The sequence below is a fragment of the Leptodactylus fuscus genome, chromosome 11 (assembly GCF_031893055.1).
Source record: "Leptodactylus fuscus isolate aLepFus1 chromosome 11, aLepFus1.hap2, whole genome shotgun sequence".
In the NCBI taxonomy this organism is placed as follows: domain Eukaryota; kingdom Metazoa; phylum Chordata; class Amphibia; order Anura; family Leptodactylidae; genus Leptodactylus; species Leptodactylus fuscus.
The window spans coordinates 49,874,665-49,894,442 of NC_134275.1; the positions used below are offsets into that span (position 1 = coordinate 49,874,665).

A 19,778-nucleotide genomic window follows, 5' to 3' on the forward strand; every position below is an offset into this window, starting at 1 on the left:
TGCCGGGCCGACCTATCAGGACAGCCTTTTCTGCACCCCGACTGATGGACTCCCATAATACTAGCAAGTAACATCCTGTATATGGAGGAATTCCCGGATTGTGCCGAATTAAAGGAATTTACCGCCCTGACAATGGTAATCGGGAACAAACTGCGGGTGTGAAAAGGTCACCCGAAAATCACATAGAAAAGCAAAAAACCTCAGGATCTGCTCCAGGTCGTAGAGTCAGGACGTCAGATGGCTCAAGGTCAGGAGAGGTCGGACCAGGAGCAGAGAAAAAAACGGGAGCAGAATCGTATTAATACACAGCGAACCAAGAAGACGACTTTACACTGCTCAGGGCCGAAGTGCTGAGAGAAGCAGAGGATTGTGGGAAAGAGCAGGCTGAGGGGATCCGAAATCTGTGTCCTCCGGGGGCCAATGGCTTTAGGTCAACGTGATGTAGGCCGAGGCTTTCTCCTTCAGTTGTCTCAGGCACAAATGACAACTCCAACTACCTGCAAAGCCAAAAGCCTGTTAGTCAGATAGATCAGACCCCCAATGGATCCCACTATAAATCAATTGGGGTCTGGCGCCCCCACTTGGATCATCCGATCACCCTGGGATTACATAGTCTACAAACATGTGCAGCAGGACATGACAATACACAGGGGCGAGGCGGCCTATGGGGGAGATCCCGACTACAAAGCAGAGCTAGGATTGCTATGGAAAACTCCAGTATGTGCAGGGGCCTATAGACTCACCTTCAGGGGGCTCCAGCATGGGGGGGCTCAGACAATACATGTGGTAACCTCGGTCACAGTCATCACAGAACAGCAGCTGGTCCTGTGAGAAGAGAAGGGTTAATGGCAACATCCGAAAAAAATACAACATGACCAGCGTCTCCCCTATACACCCCTATATACACACAGGAGCGGATACTCCATATACTGTATATACAATGTGTGAGCAGAAAACGAGCGTCTCCCCTATATACACACAGGAGCGGATACTCTATATACTGTATATACATATGTCATGGCTGTATATACAATGTGTGAGCAGAAGAGGTGCATCTCCCCCCCCCATATACAGACAGGAGCAGATACCCTATATATTGTATATACATATGTCATGGCTGTATATACAATGTGTGAGCAGAAGACATACATCTCCCCCCATATACACACAGGAGCGGATACTCTATATACTGTATATACAATGAGTGAGCGGAAGAGAAGAGGGTCCCCTCTACATCGCTATATACTGAGGAGCAGACACCCTATAGACTGAATATACAATCTGTGAGCAGAAAACGAGCATCTCCCTTATATATACACAGGAGTGGATACTCTGCATACTGTATATACATATGTCATGGATGTACATACAATGTGTGAGCAGAAGACGAGCATCTCCCCTATACACCCCTATATACACACAGGAGCGGATACTTTATATACTGTATATATAATGTGTGAGCAGAAAACGAGCATTTCCCCTATACACACACAGGAGCGGATACTCTATATACTGTATATACAATGTGTGAGCAGAAAACGAGCGTCTCCCCTATACACCCCTATATATACACAGAAGCAGACACCCTATATACTGTATATACAGCGTATATGTCAGGGGGATATTCCAAGCACTCACATCGTTCTCTGACGTTCCGCAGAGTATACAGGACTTGCACTCAATGCATTGCCAGCGATAAGTCCGGACAGCCGCTGTCATATTGACGGTGAACTGTAGACACGAGGGGTGACCTAAAGGAAGAGACAACCACAGTATAGGTGCGGGTCATACAGGTGCACAGTCTCATAGATGTTTTATATTGTCAAGAATTGACCTCTTGGGATCCGTTTTGACTTGATTGACCTGAATAGCTGCAGAAAAGATAAAACAGATCCCACCAGATCCCTGAAACACACTGGCGAGAATAGTCTCACCGTCTGGGCAGAGGCCCAACCAGATCCAGCCCTGCTTACGATATAAGTGGCGTCACCGATGCAGGCTGGACGTATAATGGTGGAGGAGGTTCCCTTGGCTCTTGCCGTACATCCTGCTCCGCTCTACTAGTAAGTCTCTATTCAGATAAGACAGTCTCTCAGTCATGTGATGACACAAAGAAAAAGCTCTAATAGCAGAGCAAAAGGAAAGGGAACGGTGAAGAACCTATCAGGGCAAGTCAGGAGGTCAATGTCATGAAGGCTCTACAATGGATTGGAACGTGAGGATGACCATAGGGGACCAACCCTTTATGGGGGGCATGGCCAAGAGGGGGTTAGGAGTTTTGGCAGCAGAGATAAAGGGACCTCATCTTGTTGTAGAGACACCTCTTGGACCTCATCTTGGTGTAGAGAAGCCTCTTGAACCTCGTCTTGGTGTAGAGAAGCCTCTTGGACCTTGTCTTGGTGTAGAGAAACCTCTTGGACCTTGTGTTGGTGTAGAGAAACCTCTTGGACTTCGTCTTGGTGTACAGAAACCTCTTGGACCTCATCTTGGTGTAGAGAAGCCTCTTAGACCTCATCTTGGTGTAGAGAAACCTCTTGGTCCTTGTCTTGGTGTAGAGAGGATGAGTCTTCTATCCCAATGTTGGTTGTGCCTCTGGTGGGGCGCTGGAGAGGACCACAGAAGGAAAAGGCCGCGAGAAGATAGAAGATGGGGCTCTACATGAACAAGGGTGAGGTGGGCTGCCTTGTAGGATGTGTGAAGGTCTATGAGGGCGAATCCTCCTGCACCAATGAGCACAATTCAAAGCTTGGTGTTTCATTTCTACGATGTTCACGTTTAGGATCTTAATTGTCAGTTTTATTCTATGACTTTACGTCCATAACCTCATGTAAGACATCTATATATCTTATGTCCAAGTCAGCAGAACACCTTGGAGAAACGGCTGAGAAGGTGATCTATAGGTGACACCACCAACATGGACCAGAACCGCCAGGGAAGAAGTCCAGAACCAGAGAGTCCACCCAACCCAATAGACAGAAGATCCCTCAAGCCTTCATCTTACCGGAACGGCCGCAGTCAGCGCAGGAGATCAGGTCCTCTGGACACCCCGTCTTCTTGGCCCCTCCTAGACAGAAGTCGCAATAACCATTGGCAATGACCGAGCCATCAGGAGCTTTCTTTACTGCAATACACCAAAGAGAGGATTGCTTTACTGCTTGTATAACATTTGCTTCCGGATTCCAAGGTTTCATATATACCTTTAGTGTCTCTGCAGGACTATTCACACCACACCATATATATATACCCGTATACACACCACACCATATATACACCCGTATACACACCACACCATATATATGTATATATACAGATCCCCTATGGCTTGTGTTATGTCTGGCCTGGTTCCGGGAGTTGCGGTCACCACTGATACCTGTGACTGTTGCGGCCACTGAATTCGATCATCTGTTTCTCACCCAGACTTTATATATCCCCAGATTTCTTAGGTCTACTTCTATGTTGTACAATTCACAATGTTCAAACGCACACAAAAAAAAAAAAATTGCAATTTTTTACAGTGAATCTGTCGATTTGGGACACTGAACTGCCTACAGGTCCTTATGGGTCGCGGGTTTAGTGGCCCAAATCGCCCTGTTATAACGCAATCTGCGACCACATTAAAAATATAAAAGCTTTATACTCTGCCACGGGCTGTGACTCCCTCCTCCCCCCACCGGGGCAGTTGTACAATAAAGCCCAAGGGGTAGGCCTTAGTATCAGTGCGCATGCGCTAAACCTCAGGCACGTATACAGTGAGGTTGGGGGCGCCGGGAGCACCAGAGAGGGGTCCGAGGAGTCTCTTCAACTATCTCTAGGTAAGTAGAAAAATAATTTCTTTACAACAGGGAGATTTGGGACGCTAAAACCATAAGGGCCTGTATAGCATAGAAGACAAAGAGGGGTAAGGGGCAGAAAGAGAGGTAGAGGGTATAATATAACATATAGAACGGGCGTAAGGGGCAGAGAGAGAGGGAAGGGGTATAATATAACATATAAAATAGGGGTAAGGGGCAGAGAGAGAGGTAGAGGGTATAATATAACATATAGAATGGGGGTAAGGGGCAGAGAGAGAGGCAAGGGGTATAATATAACATATAAAATAGGGGTAAGGGGCAGAGAGAGAGGGAAGGGGTATAATATGCAGCCACCCAACAAGGCCCCTTTAGCTGTCTATATGCAAGTCTGGCCCCGCCCGCAGAGCACTTGATGAATTTCTTGGCACCAACTGCTTAAAGGTCCTGTATTATAAGCCTTAAAGGGATTATTAAACATGGCCGTTTCTTCTTCTCACTACAGTGCTGTAGTTCAGTCCCATTAAAATGAATAGGACTTAGTTTTAGCAAGGTCACGTGACCAAGACACGTGATGTCACTTCCTGAGAAGAAGAAAGCCACCATGTTGAACAATTCTGCACAACCCCTTTAAGGAGCTGCCGCCTTCTTCTTATTTGACTCCTCCCATTACTTTTCTATGTCGCTGTACCGGGGCTTGTTTTTTTGTGCGATGATTTACATTTTGGGGTATAAATAATTTACTGATTTGCTTTCAGAATTTTTTTTTTTCATTTTTTTTTGGGGGGGGTGGCAAAAAACTCTGCAATTCGTGGGTTCTGCTCAGTTTCTATTCCCGTAATAATACACTTTATTTATATGGCGCCGCCATATTCCTCAGCGCTGTACAATTTCTCTGCACCTCTCCGAGCCCTATAAATGACTTTTGTGGGTCCATCCGATTCTGGCAGTTTTTAGGTTTTTCTATTTTTGAGTATTTTTCCTGCCTCCCTTGAAGGCCACCGATTGTTTCCGTTTCTTTGTGTTTTCGACACATTTCATTGTCTTTATTATTACAATTTTACACTTCCGGTCGCCTCAGACCCCACGACAACAATAAAGCTATTTTAATTTATTTTGAAGGTTTTTCCTTTTCTTAAAAAAAATTAAATATTTTTAGACATTTTTAAATAATTTTTTTTTTTTCACTTTTTCTTGGAGTCCGACTTTGGGGTTTTATCACTCACATAATGTGCCGCAGTGTGATACAGGTCAATGTTACACCGGCTGCCATCTTGTCACGCCGCTCCTGGGTTGGGCCTCACAGGCTGTCGTAGCTGGTAAACTAGCCGGCCAATGTTAGGTCTCTAGGTTGCCATGAGAACTCCTGGATACCCCACAAGAGCAGAGGGGCTGACAGAGGGACCCCCTCCCCAATCGTTAGTATCTTAGATTCTGTGCTCGCTGCATGTAAGGGGTTAAAGAGATGACAAGGTGACGGAGCCGACAGTTACCCAAGACGGGTTATTGTTCAGCGGATTTCGGAGGCTTTCCGGACCTAACTGACCCCTTTAATGGCCACGGGGTCATCTGTTTTTTTTAACTCTTTATTTAAATTTTTTTAACGTCCAATGAAACTTCCTCGGACCCAAATTACCCTAAAGGGGCGAGGCCAGGAAGGGCCTGAGATTCCCGTGAGACTTTCTGTCCCCTCAGGACCGCTCAGGTCATTTCAAGGCAAAACTGAATTTCAGGCCTGGAATGGGGGACGGAAGAAATGTCCTTTATCCCCCCCCCCTCCCCCCAATATCCCTGGTTATTGTCACGGCCTCTCTATTATGGGGTGGATAGGCGCTCGCTGGTGACTAGAGGGCAGATAAGTCAGAGGAGCCCACAACTCAATTATTCATTGATGGGCATCTAATGTTTCTTTTTTGATGTTTCGAAAATGGTCCAAAGTGATCGACTTTTTATTTACTTCTACTCCGGATCCTTGTGGATCATCTGCAGATACTGAAGGGAATGAGAATCCTGTAACAAGGGTGTGGGCCTCATGTGGCCCCAGGACTGTCACCCAGGGATCGGGAGGGAGGGGGCGCCCAGTTGTTCGCCGGATATTATTAGGAATTCCCGCAGTACAATCTACTTGGATCCAGATTATTGGATGAAAACAATCTCAGAAGATTTAGGAAAGTTCCCAAATACATTGGGTGTAAAGTCAAAGAGTCGGAGGCTTGGGTCGGGCCCTCGGATGGGTCAGGCCGGGCTCACCTGTATGTCGCGGCTGCATCTCCGGGACCCAGTTCAGCTCCTTGTAGAAATCTAAGAAGGAAGAAAGGTCGGAATGAGAAGGAACGGAAATCCCAGGCAGCGGCACACAAGGGGTTAAGTGGGTGGTAAGATTATTTTAGGGAAGCGAGGAGGAGGGGAGCCTACCATCACCCAAACTGATAACCTACCCCTGTCACTCCTCTGTTTCCATAGCAACTGTCTGCATCCGAGGGACCGCCAAAAACATGCAGCATGGATTTAATATATCTCTGACTGATTTATTGTTTCAATTAGAGAAACAGACATAGAAATGGGGGATGGAAGAATCTGCCGGAAACATCCGCGAAATGCTACGGAAACTTCTACAGCCGAGGAATCAGACAAAAGAACAGTCTGCCTATACAACACCACTATAGATATGTCTATAGAAATGGGGGATGGAAGAATCTGCCGGCAACATCCGCAAAGTACTACGGAAACTTCTACAATCAGGGAATCAGATGCAGAGAACAGCCTGTCTATACGTAATCACTATAGATATGTCTATAGAAAAGGGGGATGGAAGAATCTGCCGGAAACATCCGTGAAATGCTACGGAAACTTCTACAGCCGAGGAATCAGAGGCAGAGAACAGCCTGTCTATACGTAACCATTATAGATATGTCTATAGAAATGGGGGGGGGATGGAAGAATCTGCCAGAAACATCCACGAAATACTCTGGAAACTTCTACAGCCGGGGAATCAGATGGAACGAACAGCCTGTCTATACGTAACCACTATAGATAGGTCTATAGAAAAGGGGGATGGAAGAATGTGCCGGAGACATCCACGAAATGCTACGGAAACTTCTACAGCCGAGGAATCAGACGCAGAGAACAGCCTGTCTATACGTAACCATTATAGACATGTCTATAGAAATGGAAGGGGGGGTGGAAGAATCTTCCGGAAACATCTGCAAAATACTAAGGAAACTCCTACAGCCGGGGAATCAGACGGAACGAATAGGTTGTCTATACGTTACCACTATAGATATGTCTATAGAAATGAAGGTGGGGGGGATGGAAGAATTTGCCTGAAACATCCGCGAAATACTACGGAAACTTCTACAGCCAGAGAATCAGATGCAGAGAACAGCCTGTCTATACGTAACCACTATAGATATGTCTATAGAAATGGAGGATGGAAGAATCTGCCGGAAACATCCGCGAAATACTACGGAAACTTCTACAGCCGTGGAATCTGATGCAGAGAACAGCTTGTCTATACATAACCACTATAGATATGTCTATAGAAATGGGGGGGGATGGAAGAATCTGCCAGAAACATCTGCAAAATACTACGGAAACTTCTACAGCCGAGGAATCAGACGAAAGAACAGTCTGCCTATACAACACCACTATAGATATGTCTATAGAAATGGGGGATGGAAGAATCTGCCAGCAACATCCGCGAAATACTACGGAAACTTCTACGGCCGAGGAATCAGACGAAAGAACAGTCTGCCTATACAACACCACTATAGATAGGTCTATAGAAATGGGGGGGAATGGAAGAATCTGCTGAAAACATCCGCGAAATGCTACGGAAACTTCTACAGCCGAGGAATCAGACGCAGAGAACAGCCTGTCTATACATAACCACTATAGATATGTCTATAGAAAGGGGGATGGAAGAATCTGCCAGAAACATCCGCGAAATGCTACAGAAACTTCTACAGCCGAGGAATCAGATGCAGAGAAAAGCCTGTCTATACGTAACTATTATAGATATTTCTATAGACATGGGGGGAAAATGGAAGAATCTGCCAGAAACATCCGCGAAATACTACGGAAACTTCTACAGCCGAGGAATCAGATGCAGAGAACAGCCTGTCTATACGTAACCATTATAGATATGTCTATAGAAATGGGGGAGATGGAAGAATCTGCCGGAAACATCCGCGAAATACCCCAGAAACTTCTACAGCCGAGGAATCAGATGAAAGAACAGTCTGCCTATACAACACCACTATAGATATGTCTATAGAAATGGGGGATGGAAGAATCTGCCGGAAACATCCGCGAAATGCTACGGAAACTTCTACAATCGGGGAATCAGACGCAGAGAACAGCCTGTCTATACGTAACCACTATAGATATGTCTATAGAAAGGGGGGATGGAAGGATCTACACTTTTGGAAAACCTGAACCAGCCCCGAAATAATATAGAAACTTCTACAGCCGAGGATTAAAGGGGCTCTATCACTAGGAAAAGTCATTTTTAACTAATCACACCTTTGCATAGCCCTTAGAAAGTCTATTCCACACCTACCTTTTGTATGTAGATTGCCTCAGTGGTTTCTGAATAAGTCCGTTTATATTCATATGCTAATTAGAATGGTGCATGATAGATGGTGCACACCTCTCTCTGCTGTTTTCTATGGGAGGCTGCTGCTGCTGCCTGATGACTCGCTTCCTGTTTGCTTCACTCACATAGAAGATAATGGGAGAGAGGAGGTTGCTGGGAACTTCCTGAGCAGGCTGGAGGCTCATTAGCATATGAATAAAAACGGACTTATTCAGACACCACTGAGGCAATCTACATACTAAAGGTAGGTGTGGAATAGCCTTTCTAAAGCCTATGCAAGCATGTGATTAGATAAAAATGACTTTTCCCAGTGATAGAGCCCCTTTAAGTCACAGAGTCTAGTCAGTACATTGGGCACCAAAACTAACTGCACTGACTACTCAGGAATGGAGGGGGGCGAGAGAAAAGTCTGTGCTGTTGTCATGTGGGGGCAGGGGAGTAATAGGTAGTTAGAATTGGTGGCGGTGATGAAAGGTCCTGCCTTAAATAGGATGAGCCGCAGTACCGGACACAGCCACACTTGTCTGGATGGCGCTCTTTCTGGATAAACAATGATTGGGCTGGAAAGCTGCGGCCCCTAAAGATGAAAGGAATGATTTCATGGGGGTGTTCGTGGGAACAGATGTAGTAAAATGCACCTATCAGATCCTTCTGTGCTCGCGGTCAGAGGCTCCTGGTGTCGGGGCAGTCTGCTTCCCCCCTTTTACAGTTCAGCACTCATGCACAGAGGTGATAGTGTCAGATGATCGCTGTAGTAGACGCCTAATTGTATAGGGGACCGCAGATGCCCACAAGGTGCAGTACGATGTCTGAAACATTAACCCTATAGTCACACAACAGTGAGAATCAGCCGTATTATTTTCAATGTCGGTGAATGGGGCCTACTCACATGAGCGATATTTTGATGGTCCTTTGTCATGGACTGTCAGAATATATAGGTTAAGGTTGAAATATATAGGTCATGCACTGTAATGTATTACAGATCAGCCGCCCCTCCACTGCAAAACCGTCGTGTGAATACAGGCCAAGTGTCCCCCGCGTTACACAAGTCAGGACTCTCAGAGAGATAAACTGCGAATTACAACGTACATCAAAATCGCGATTAATCCGGCATTTTACCTCAATTACAATTAGTGGTGATTATTTAGGCCACGCCCCTTTTACAGTAGGTGTATGTGTTCGGAGAACCTTTCGAAAGTTGTTTTACGAGCTTCACCCGGCGGTTTCATCTGGACCAGACTCGGCTGTGGTACTCACCACTCCTGGGCTCCGGCGAGGCTACCTGTTCTCTTCTGGTCTTCTGAATGACATAAGGCCTGTGATTGGGCCTCAGCAGTCACATGGGTCACATGATGTTGTCATGTCTGTGTCTATGTGTCATGATGCCATGTGACCTGCTGAGGCCCAATCACAGGCCTCAGCAGTCCCTGACTTGGGGTTAGCAGGGGAGGGAGTCTTGCCGGAGCCCAGGAGAGGTGAGTACTACTGGTTTTAGGTTTGTCACCCCTCCCTGCGCCTCCGATCATTATACTCTGGGGTCTGAGCAGAGAATATAATAAAAGCTGATTTGGATATTTTCTGTTTTAAGGAAACTGCTGGTAGAAGCTCCGGAATATTGTAATAACCGAATCTCCCCGGGATCCTGCCTCATTGTGATTGCAGCTCTGGAGGATAATAGAGGATGTAACCAAGTATAGGATGAAACCACCTCATTACAATCTGACTCCACATTCTATGTCATATATAGAAATTTCAGGATCAAATTTGCAGCATGTAACCTTAGTCTTAGAGCAGTGACCTACAATGGGGGCTCCGCCATGTCATAAACATCATAAAAGTGCAGGGTCGCATTGACTCTCTCCGGAGGGTGGTCAATGGACGCCATCAATTATACTCCTGCCGAAACGGTACTGAGAGGTGGCAGAAGAGCTTACAGTCTGATGGAGATGGGACCCGGCTGTGGAAGACGCGACATCACATAACATCGAGGACTGTATTTTATGGGCTTTTCCACTGAATCTGTTTGTAAAACCTCCAAACCTTGCAGTAATGAGTCCTCGATGCCACAACCACTCTAGGGGGCGCTATGGCAATAATAGGGTGGATGGGTTCATCTGAGGCTGTAGTCAGATGAGTGACTCTGGAGTGTGTGACGTATCGAAGCTGTATCCGAATCCAGAGAGACATCCATGGCACTCACGTTTGTGGTTATTTTTCCTATGGAAGGGGATGAGATATCGCTCGGCATTCTCTTCCCCCTCTTCCTCGGCCAGGTGGGTGTGGGTGTAATGGTAGCTGAGGCCGGGCCGGTTCTTATATCGCTTCCCGCAGACTGTAGAGATAAAGTGGGAGATGATGAAGTAAATCTGCAACGTGTGAGTGACAAGGCCGCTCCGCCAGGACAATACTAAGGTAACACTTACTGTCACAGACATAGGGCTTGTCGCGATCTTCTAAGGTGGAAGGATCCTGTCTTTTTTTCAATCCCCCAATCCCACAGGCCTAAGGAAACAAATATCTATTAGCGGATCCTCCGATCTTCATAATGTCTGTTCAATCAATGGAGACCGGACCAAGACTAAAATAACCTCTTCTAAAATATGGAGATGTCACCAATCTAAAAAAGTTTCTCACAAATCACAATTTCTCGACTCAAATATATGTACAGAATGTGGGAAAAAACTAGGGCTGGATATAAAATGGTTCCCACTCATAATGAACCAAGAATCCTGTTATATTTGTGCACTTCAGAGACGTAGTCGTTTTACAATAGTATTACATTGTTTCAATCCCCAGAATTGTGCCTATAGGTGCACCAATAACCCCCGAGCACCGAAAGCAGGGTCTGATCTACTACACCAGGGCTGTGCACCAATAACCCCCGAACACTGGGAGCCGGGTCTGATCTACTACCCCAGGGCTGTGCACCAATAACCCCCAAGCACTGGGAGCAGGGTCTGATCTACTATCTCAGGTCTGTGTACCAATAACCCCCGAGCACTGGGAGCAGGGTCTGATCTACTACCCCAGGGCTGGGCACCAATAACCCCCGAGCACTGGGAGCAGGGTCTGATCTACTATCCCAGGGCTGTGCACCAATAACCCCCGAACACTGGGAGCAGGGTCTGATCTACTACCCCAAGGCTGTGCACCAATAACCCCCGAGCACTGGGAGCAGGGTCTGATCTACTACACCAGGGCTGTGCACCAATAACCCCCGAGCACTGGGAGCAGGGTCTGATCTACTACACCAGGGCTGTGCACCAATAACCCCCGAACACTGGGAGCAGGGTCTGATCTACTACCCCAAGGCTGTGCACCAATAACCCCCGAGCACTGGGAGCAGGGTCTGATCTACTACACCAGGGCTGTGCACCAATAACCCCCAAGCACTGGGAGCAGGGTCTGATCTACTACCCCAGGGCTGGGCACCAATAACCCCCGAGCACTGGGAGCAGGGTCTGATCTACTATCCCAGGGCTGTGCACCAATAACCCCCGAGCACTGGGAGCAGGGTCTGATCTACTATCTCCAGGGCTGTGCACCAATAACCCCCGAGCACTGGGAGCAGGGTCTGATCTACTATCTCAGGTCTGTGCACCAATAACCCCCGAGCACTGGGAGCAGGGTCTGATCTACTATCCCGGGGCCGTGCACCAATAACCCCTGAGAACTGAGAGCAGGGTCTGATCTACTACCACAGGGCTGTGCACCAATTACTCCCGAGCACCAAGAGCAGGGTCTGATCTACTATCCCAGGGCTATGCACCAATAACCCCCGAGATCTGGGTCGGATCTACTACACCAGGGTCATGCACCAATAACCCCCGAGCACCAAGAGCAGGGTCTGATCTACTACACCAGGGCTGTGCACCAATAACTCCTGAGCACCGAGAGCTGGGTTTGGTCTACTACACCAGGGCTGTGCACCAATAACCCCTCATAAACCCTTGTACACACATCTATTACAACCAATAATGTATAAAAATGTTAAAACAATTTTTTATTTTTATTTTTGTATGTTCCTGGAGAATACACAGTCAGCCCAAACCTCCGGCTCTCTGCAGATCCCTTCTCAGCTTTGCTGTATACCCTGGGACAGGCTTAGCAGAGTCATCTCACTATCTCCAGTTTATGACATTTTTAATGTATTCCTGAAAGCCAAGATAAGTCCGGACATCAACACTATAGACATAGCCAAGACCTGTAGGCAGTTGTCCTGCTACTCATGGCCCTCGCGGGGAAGGGGGGGGGAGGGGCTCTAGCTGAAGACTACTAATACATTGGGATCCTCCACTAATTCCAATAGGATGCCATAGAGTATAACCCAAGGCTTTATTGGTGACACAGTAAAGAAGTCTTCTGTGGTCTCGGAGTCCAGATGCCAATGGATTGTCCAACATACAAGATTCTCTTAACCTCATACAATTCACTTAACTCTTTCTTACAGGATTCTTAATGACACATCAATTGAATAAAGTATCTGCAATCTCTATCCCCCCATTTCCGCCATCTTACCTTTCCTTTTGCTCTGTTCTTGCGCTTTGGAGTGTCATCTTCCAGATCGTCACCTTCCAGTTCATGTGGGAGATCTCCCACCTGTGTCTTCTGGAAACATGGGAACCAAACTTAAAATTTCCCTCCCCTACAATTCACTGTACATGTCCATAGATGGAGAAAGATTGGTGTTGGACAAGTGGATGGAAAAAGAACCAAGATTGAGGAGAGTTTAGATGCCGAATACTAGAAAACCACATTCAGTCTGGAATAGATACTTCCATATTTCTAGAGGTCAATGATTGACATTTAGTAAACAAAGCGATGACCATTATTGGGGATGATAAAAGAGAGGAAGGAGATTCCATGTCAATAGTTCTGTGGATGGATTAATAAATGGACATTACACAGCGGACAACAAACATCTGGCGTTATGATACAATGGCGATGATGATGATGGAAGAGCAAGGTCTAGGCAATGGCTATCCAACATGGCGGCCTCACCTGACAGTCACTTATTATCTCCTCTTCTTTGAGTTCCAACTTCTTGTCCACCGTCTCGGCACACAATAAGGCTTCTAAGACCGGGCCCTCCGGTAAACTGCTTTCCTTCTTCATAGGAACCTCATAATCTAAGACACAAAAACAAAGCTAAGACGTCTGAGTCTGTTTAGGGGTAAAGCTGAAGACAAATTTATACTCGCGGTAACCTTGTCACAGACAACTGAGGAACCCACAAGAACAAAAGCCAAGGAACAAGAAACACAAGATGGCGATTGTATTCCAGAAACTCCCAAGGTTTACATAGAGCAAACAGATGTTCAGCAACAACGTATGAGGGAAGTTTAGTGACTGCCCAATATAAGAAAACCAAAACGGTAACGGCGAGTAAGAGATCGGTAATGGGAGGAAGACTCTGGAGGAAACCCAATAACGGACAAAATCCATTCACATTACACATCAGTCTGCTCATGTATAGATCTCAGGTCCATCCTGCCCTATAGATTCATATATAATAGAACTGGCATGTCTGTAACCAACGGGAACCTACACAAGACCATATATGACAAGGCGCTGAGATGGCGCTAATAACAAAATCACTTAAAGGGAGTCACCAGAACCAGCATATCACCTCAGTTCTGCAGATAGATGGGTTACTGTCACCAGAACCAGCATATAACCTCAATTCTGCAGATAGATGGGTTACTGTCACCAGAACCAGCATATCACCCCAGCCCTGCAGATAGATAGGTTACTGTCACCAGAACCAGCATATCACCTCAGTTCTGCAGATAGATGGGTTACTGTCACCAGAACCAGCATATCACCCCAGCCCTGCAGATAGATAGGTTACTGTCACCAGAACCAGCATATCACCCCAGCCCTGCAGATAGATAGGTTACTCTCACCAGAACCAGCATATCACCTCAGCCCTGCAGATAGATAGGTTACTGTCACCAGAATCCAGCATATCACCCCAGTCCTACAGATAGATAGGTTACTGTCACCAGAACCAGCATATCACCCCAGTCCTGCAGATAGATAGGTTACTGTCACCAGAACCAGCATATCACCCCAGCCCTGCAGATAGATAGGTTACTGTCACCAGAATCCAGCATATCACCCCAGTCCTGCAGATAGATAGGTTACTGTCATCAGAACCAGCATATCACCCCAGTCCTACAGATAGATAGGTTACTGTCACCAGAACCAGCATATCACCCCAGCCCTGCAGATAGATAGGTTACTGTCACCAGAACCAGCATATCACCCCAGTCCTGCAGATAGATAGGTTACTGTCACCAGAACCAGCACATCACCCCAGCCCTGCAGATAGATAGGTTAGTGTCATCCAAACCAGCATATCACCCCAGTCCTGCAGATATTAGAGGCTATTAGTAGGCACCTTTGTCATCATGTAGCCTATAGACTGACTATATGTAACCTATAGACTTTCAGTCGTGTTTAACATTTCAAATAGAAAGTATAAAAGGAAAACGGAGAACTTTTTAGAATATAAACAATATCATAAATTTTATCTGAGACTGGACAAGCCCTTTACTAATCCTCCCATTCTCCCCATTACTGACATTCAGTGCAGGACATTGTAAAGCATTTGGGAATTTTTTTGTGCAATATTGTGATGACCAGAAATCCAATTTGGCTTCCAAGGCCCTTCCCTTTAGATCGAGGAAACTTAAGGCCTCTGGATGTGATGTCTTGGGTTATATTAAATATAAAAGAATTAAAAGTCAGCAACCAAAAATAAGACAAAGTCAACTTTTTTCATAATCAGTTTCAATCATTGATATTATATAGATATAATGTACAGTATATAACATATATATATCCTATTAATATTATAAATGTGAAAGTTTGGCACCAGAGGGCAGAAGGTATTTAGGGGGGAGGGGGGCCAGATTGCACATGTGCAAAGGGGGGGAGGGTAACCTGGGTCACAGGTAGGTGGTGGTGGGGGGAAGGGGTAGATGTAGGAGGTGACTCTAATCTCTAAAGGGGGGAAGGGGGCCGGCGGCATGGGTAGGGGAAGGGGGAGGAGGTGCAGCATCGGGGCCGTGGAGTCCCGGCCCACGATGCTGTGGGAGGGGCCCGCGCCGGCCGCAAGGAAAGGGCCGTGGGGGGCCACGGGGCGAGCTGCAGGTGGTTCACGCAAGGGTGAGGGGACAGCGGACGAAGTCGCGGGTTATAGCTAGTATCTATCTATCTATCTATCTATCTATATATATATACACACACACACGAAGACAATGGCGACCGACTAATAGTGTCCTTGAATAAAACCTACCTCAGAAAACATCACCAAGGCTGCTATAACCGAGACCCCGATGTCTCAAGGCTTCTAAAACGGCCCTAAATAGAAAATGTCCTATTGTTTTCCCCTTTTCGGAATGATTGGTCACCATGGTAACAAACTACAAAACACAACAGTGTAGTCTGATCCGGGACTCACTTTTATTATTTTGTATTGACTTTATTAGTCGACAAATCAGGATCATTGCAGATGAGGAGAGTCCGAGCGTGTGGTCAACCTCCCAATCTAGGGGTTCTGTGGCGTCTGTCCTAGTACACGGTTAGTCCACGGATATCTTACTCCAATGACTCGGTAACATTGATCTAGTAACAAATCTCCTAAATGTGACACATGGACCCAATAACAATCAGTTACCGGATGTCATGAGGTGTTACCATCTGCTAAGAATGGATTGGTGGGACGGGTAAAGGTGAGAAGACAGATTAAAATGATTTAGTTAGAATGGATGCAAAATGGCCGACAAAAAACAACAGATTGGGAACACACGGACTGAATTGTGGACACGGCTGTGTGAATACAGCCCAAGGCCTTAGAGAACTTGAAGCTTTTCTGGGCCAGAGGACGAATCCGTCACTAACACTCAGATATTCACCCTGGATGTGCAGTTCGAGGCGCCGCAGATCTGCAGGAAATTTGCAATATTTTACTGACAAGCGACTAATCCACCAGATTTTTTACAAAAATGAGCAGCAGAATATTTATAATTCTGTTTTATTTTTTATGGCAAAACCAGAGAAATTTTTTACCAATACATGTGAATGAGGTTCTGGCCATACAACAGGTCCTTAGTAACAGATCCCACAGATCAATGACCCCGATACTATACTGGCCATACAACAGGTCCTCAGTAACGGATCCCACAGATTAATGACTCGGACACTATACTGGCCATACAACAGGTCCTTAGTAACAGATCCCACAGATCAATGACCATTATACTGTACAGGCCACACAACAGGTCCTTAGTAACGGATCCCACAGATTAATGACCATTATACTGTACAGGCCACACAACAGGTCCTTAGTAACAGATCCCACAGATCAATGACCATTATACTGTACAGGCCACACAACAGGTCCTTAGTAACAGATCCCACAGATCAATGACCATTATACTGTACAGGCCACACAACAGGTCCTTAGTAACAGATCCCACAGATCAATGACCATTATACTGTACAGGCCACACAACAGGTCCTTAGTAACGGATCCCACAGATTAATGACCATTATACTGTACAGGCCACACAACAGGTCCTTAGTAACAGATCCCACAGATCAATGACCATTATACTGTACAGGCCACACAACAGGTCCTTAGTAACGGATCCCACAGATTAATGACCATTATACTGTACAGGCCACACAACAGGTCCTTAGTAACAGATCCCACAGATCAATGACCATTATACTGTACAGGCCACACAACAGGTCCTTAGTAACGGATCCCACAGATTAATGACCATTATACTGTACAGGCCACACAACAGGTCCTTAGTAACAGATCCCACAGATCAATGACCATTATACTGTACAGGCCACACAACAGGTCCTTAGTAACAGATCCCACAGATCAATGACCATTATACTGTACAGGCCACACAACAGGTCCTTAGTAACGGATCCCACAGATTAATGACCCTGATACTATACTGGCCATACAACAGGTCCTTAGTAACAGATCCCACAGATCAATGACCCGGATACTATACTGGCCATACAACAGGTCCTTAGTAACAGATCCCACAGATCAATGACCCGGATACTATACTGGCCATACAACAGGTCCTTAGTAACAGATCCCACAGATCAATGACCCGGATACTATACTGGAGTGGACATTGGTTCAATCGAGGCTTCGTGTCTAGCGCAGATTTCAGAGCGGCCTCGGCCATCCATTAGAAGTAATGACATAGACGGCCGTACAGTGACATTCTCGTAGAGTCAGCGTAGACACAGAGCCGCACATATATCTCTATATAGACAGATCTCCTTATTTTCACCACCTTCTTCCATACAGATTCTATTACTTGGAGGTTTTTCTTCGTTTCGCCAGGACTGGATTTTTTATACGAGAAGTGAAATTGCATTTTCTTTCCAGACAAGTATACAAAAAAAAAGAGCATTAATACGTCTGGTCATGTGGTTTGATAGTTTCCATGGCAACTGCTTTTTTCATTTACCGAATAGCTGAATTAAAAAAAAAAAAAACTGAAGAAAAATGTGAGAGGAAAAAACGGGGGAAGGGAGGAAAAGAAAGGGGGGAGGGAAGAGGAAGCGAAAACTGGAGGATATGAGATGGGATATAAAGAGTATGGAAATATAGGAGAAGAATGGAGGGCGACGGAGCAGCCGCAGCCAGAAGGGTGGAGGGGTCTGGGTGGAAGGAAGGTGGGGGAGAGAGCAGAGATCTCACCATCGATGTATGGAGGGTATACCGGGGTCATTTCCGGAGGGTTCTCTATTACACCCAAGCTCTTACCTGATGACACCCGACTAATCCCGAGACAGCGGCGGCGACTACTGACACCAAATTAGTGATAACTCAATTATTGCCCTTATATCATCTATGGTAATGGTAATTAATAGACAATCCTTGTAACGATCTGACAACTTCAGCAGAAATAAGGGCATACTAGAAAATCCCCTGAAGGCGCCTGGATGTGATGTCTACCAGCCGCGCCAGTGATACCCTGCAGGCGACTCCTTGTAAGAGTCTTACAGACAGTCTATAGCATTACCCTCGTGTCTACACCGACATCAAACCTCTAAAGATGGAGGTGAGAAGATCTACTAGGGCCCGAATGTGACCGCCCAATAATACCCTACAACCGCGTCTAGCAATAATCTATAGACAAGTGGGCAAATACCCCAAGTCAGAGCCTAAAACTCTACAAAGTCTGGAATGGAGAAATGAAGTTTAAGCGAATGAAATGATAAAAATTATCAATAGCAGAGAAAAGACGTCTACGAGGAAATTACTAACAATGCACAAATACAAGAAGGGACAGGACCAGGAACTTAAAGGGTCTCCCATGCACATAATCACAGCTATATCTGTAGACAACTAAAAATTAAACATTTTTGCAAATATAAGTAATTCAAAATTCTGCAGCGTTTTAAGGATTTTCTCTACTATCTCAGTGGTGACAGTTTGCCAAATGCAGAAACTTAAAATGGTCTGGGACTTGTCAAAAACCCAGCCGTGACTTTCTTATTGTAGCTGTTTTTCAGGAGAGGACACTACATGTATAAGAAGATAACCCGACCATAATAAGGACATCATGGCTGGTTATCAGGAGGACACTACACCCGACCACAATAAGGACATCAGGGCTGGTCATCAGGAGGACACTACATGTATGAGAAGATAACCTGACCACAATAAGGACATCATGGTTGGTTATCAGGAGAGGACATTACATGTATGAGAAGATAACCTGACCACAATAAGGACATCATGGCTGGTTATCAGGAGGACACCACATGTATGAGAAGATAACCCGACCACAATAAGGACATCATGGCTGGTTATCAGGAGGACACTACATGTATGAGAAGATAACCCGACCACAATAAGGACATCATGTCTGGTTATCAGGAGGAAACTACATGTATGAGAATATAACTCGACCACAATAAGGACATCATGGCTCTGACCTAAGGCTCTGACCTTAGAAAGATCCTGCATCCATGGTCGGATCCATTGGCAACTGATCAAGACAACAAAACTGTGAAAATTTAGAGAATATCTTTAAAATTCTGCAAAATGTTTAACTTTTAATTGCCTACAAATTTAAAAACGGTTATGTACATCGGAATACCCCTTTAATAGTAATCTTTATACTCCTGGACCAGTGACAAGGGGACGTCCTCTACACCTAGACCGGTGACAGTGACAAGGGGACGTCCTCTAGGTGTAGAGGAGAGAACTGTTCACCAGAATCATAGACGGGGATTAAAAGAGCAGCTAAACTTTTCTAATGAAAATTAAAACTGGTATCAATAAGAACCGACCCACAAAACAGACCCAAGCAAAGAAATAACAAAAATTCCAAGAAATC

At 45.7% G+C, this 19,778-nt stretch overlaps 1 protein-coding gene across 2 annotated transcripts in view; it reads right to left on the minus strand.

The window, feature by feature from the left end:
• Window positions 1–381: 381 nt before the first annotated feature.
• Window positions 382–19,778, minus strand: part of DPF1 (double PHD fingers 1) — a 54,481-nt gene continuing 35,084 nt past the window's right edge. For both annotated transcript variants that reach the window (XM_075260116.1, XM_075260115.1), the window contains exons 4-12: window positions 13,387–13,514; window positions 12,904–12,993; window positions 10,809–10,887; window positions 10,586–10,717; window positions 6,039–6,089; window positions 3,002–3,121; window positions 1,639–1,751; window positions 744–825; window positions 382–497 (exon numbers count right to left, since the gene is read on the minus strand). In XM_075260116.1, the coding sequence (XP_075116217.1) occupies window positions 427–497; window positions 744–825; window positions 1,639–1,751; window positions 3,002–3,121; window positions 6,039–6,089; window positions 10,586–10,717; window positions 10,809–10,887; window positions 12,904–12,993; window positions 13,387–13,514 (866 nt within the window). In that variant the 3' untranslated portion in view covers window positions 382–426. The remainder of the gene's footprint in view (window positions 498–743; window positions 826–1,638; window positions 1,752–3,001; window positions 3,122–6,038; window positions 6,090–10,585; window positions 10,718–10,808; window positions 10,888–12,903; window positions 12,994–13,386; window positions 13,515–19,778) is intronic.